The sequence below is a fragment of the Arachis stenosperma genome, chromosome 10 (assembly GCF_014773155.1).
Source record: "Arachis stenosperma cultivar V10309 chromosome 10, arast.V10309.gnm1.PFL2, whole genome shotgun sequence".
Taxonomy (NCBI): domain Eukaryota; kingdom Viridiplantae; phylum Streptophyta; class Magnoliopsida; order Fabales; family Fabaceae; genus Arachis; species Arachis stenosperma.
Genome location: NC_080386.1, coordinates 120,325,464 through 120,327,775, shown reverse-complemented (window position 1 = coordinate 120,327,775; position 2,312 = coordinate 120,325,464). Strand labels below are relative to the sequence as shown.

The window sequence follows — 2,312 nt, the reverse complement described above, 5'->3', positions numbered from 1 at the left end:
TACTACCAATATATGAAAATTAAATTCTATACGTACAGAATTTAGTAGGCATAACTTTTTATCATGAATTTAGCTGGAATGGATCTTGTGTTAATTTATTTAAAATTCTTGACTCTTGAAACTAAATGAAATTCGAGTCATTACAGACGTTGAGCACTAACAATGATATGAAAAATACAGTAGTTTAATTTCTCATCTGGTACAGCATACATTGAATACCTTTTATAGCCATCTATGGCTCTTAACCCAATCACAGGGAACATTTGCATTTTATGGTAGCAATGCACAGCGCAGTGCCCTTGCCTGAAACCAATCAACAACTTATTAGAAACTCATCATGTTTATCAGATTAATTTGGAATTAACTGCAACGGATTAATACATTACTACAACAAGTGAATTTTCTGAGGGGAAGAAAACAAGTAGCTAGTAATGATTACAGCAACATTATTTTATCAATTATGTTTTATATATATGCAAATAAAAATATGAAACAAAAAATATTATTAATTTATTTTTAATATATATTTTATATGAATAACTATATATATTATGGTTGCTACCAAATATACAATTAAAACATACAAAACAATAGATTTAAGCGACTGATTTGATAGTTAACAAATTATAACTTAAATAGTATAATCTCTTCATCCTCACATAAAAGTCTCGAGTCTCACTCCTAACTTAAAAAAACCTGACAATTTAACATGGAGATAACATTTTTGTTATTTTATGTCTAAAATGAGTGAAAAAGAAGAGTTTAGTGTTTGTTGTGGAAGCAATTGAAAGATGTGAAATGAGGAAGAATGGGGGACTAACATGGTGGATCAGGTGGAGGAGGAGGAGGAGGCGCGTGTAAGAACGCAGAAGTTGAAGGCGCAGTTATAGGGATCCCAGTGGAAGCCAATCTCATCGCCTTTCTTGAGGTCCCGTCTTCTGACGAAATCTTGATTCCATTTTCCAATAAGAACATAGCTTTTGGAAGATGACCAACGCTTCAGGACCAAGTGGTGCATGGATCTGGTGTCCATGTCCCACACTCTCACCGGAGTTCCTTCTTCCGTCTCCGCCGCCCGAGCGTGATCGCCGCCCAGCATCGGAAGGATCTGCTTCTTCACCAAATCAGCTGCCAGCAACAGCCTGCTCAGGATCCCGAGGTCGCTGTCCGTTAACGTCTTCTTTATTTTCCATGGATCGTCGTACAGCTTCAGCGTCGTCGACACGCCTCCGCCTCCGCCTCCGTCGTTGTTGTTCGAATTCTTGCTGCTGCTGAATCTTCTCCTTGCGCTGGATTTCCTCATGCTTGATGAGGAATCAGCACTCGATTTTCGCTTCTTTAGGTACTGATCCCGATCATGATCTGCTGAAGAGTGGTTCATGGTAGAAAGATTCAAGAGAAAATACTCAATTTTGTTTTTGTTCTTGTTTTAATTTGATGTGATTGTTCAAACTTCACAAAGGCTTAATTAGCTTGAATTTTTGTTGTTTAATAAGTGGAAAAATGAATGCTATGAAATGAAAAATGAGTTGAAGAGGGCTTATACATTTATGTTTGCCCTCTTTCCTTGTGTGTATATAAATGGGAGTAGTAACTGTGCTTCCTTCATCTTTGTGACTGCCCAAGATGAGAAAAAGGTATTTCCTTTTCAAAAGTATAAATGGGGATAAGAATATCCAATGTCAAAAAACAACTTCCCTTATATGTAAATTCTTCTTTTTTCCATTTTCTCTTAACAATTAACTTTTTTTATTTGTCTTCAAGTGAACTAGTGTTAATTATTACTCTCTTTTTTCTTTTCTTCTTTTCTGTTTCCTGCTCAACCTTAGCTTGTGGTATATATATAGTAGTAGCAGTAAGGGTAAGTTTGATGTCATGTTCCCTTTTTCAAATGGGGTGAAAATAGGTATGGATCAACAAATAAATTCCACCACTCATTTTAAACCTCAGCATATATAAAAAAGATCATTTATATAAATATAGTACTTCCTTCTGACTTTTATTTCCTTCTACTTAATATTATTTATCTTAATCTAGTTTATGAAAAGATTTAATTTAGTTAAAACTTATTTTAAGAGTAGTATATAATAATTTTTTTTATAAATTATAAATATATTTAATGCATTAAAAATATAAAAAAGATTTTAAAAAATTTTAGTCAAACTCTTTTTATAATATTTTTTTTAAATATATTCTTAAAACACGTATTAACAAAATTTTTATCTATTTTTGTTTTATTTCAATCACCTCGTTAATGATAACAAGGGCTTATAAAAGCAATCATTTGTAAACAACACAGGGCCTTTAACTAA

The 2,312-nt window shown here is 33.0% G+C and overlaps 1 protein-coding gene across 1 annotated transcript; it reads right to left on the bottom strand.

The window, feature by feature from the left end:
- Positions 1 to 277: 277 nt before the first annotated feature.
- On the bottom strand, positions 278 to 1,523 carry LOC130954412 (B3 domain-containing protein At2g33720-like). Its single transcript, XM_057881150.1, has 2 exons — positions 822 to 1,523; positions 278 to 303 (listed from the first exon to the last, which is right to left on the bottom strand). Exon 1 carries the CDS (start codon positions 1,379 to 1,381, stop codon positions 830 to 832), a length of 552 nt encoding a protein of 183 aa, XP_057737133.1. The 5' UTR covers positions 1,382 to 1,523; the 3' UTR covers positions 278 to 303; positions 822 to 829.
- Between the last annotated feature and the right edge of the window lie 789 nt (positions 1,524 to 2,312).

Coding starts and splice junctions, on each gene's coding strand:
- LOC130954412 (XM_057881150.1), bottom strand. CDS start 1,381: ATGAACCACTCTTCAGCAGATCATGATCGGGATCAGTACCTAAAGAAG.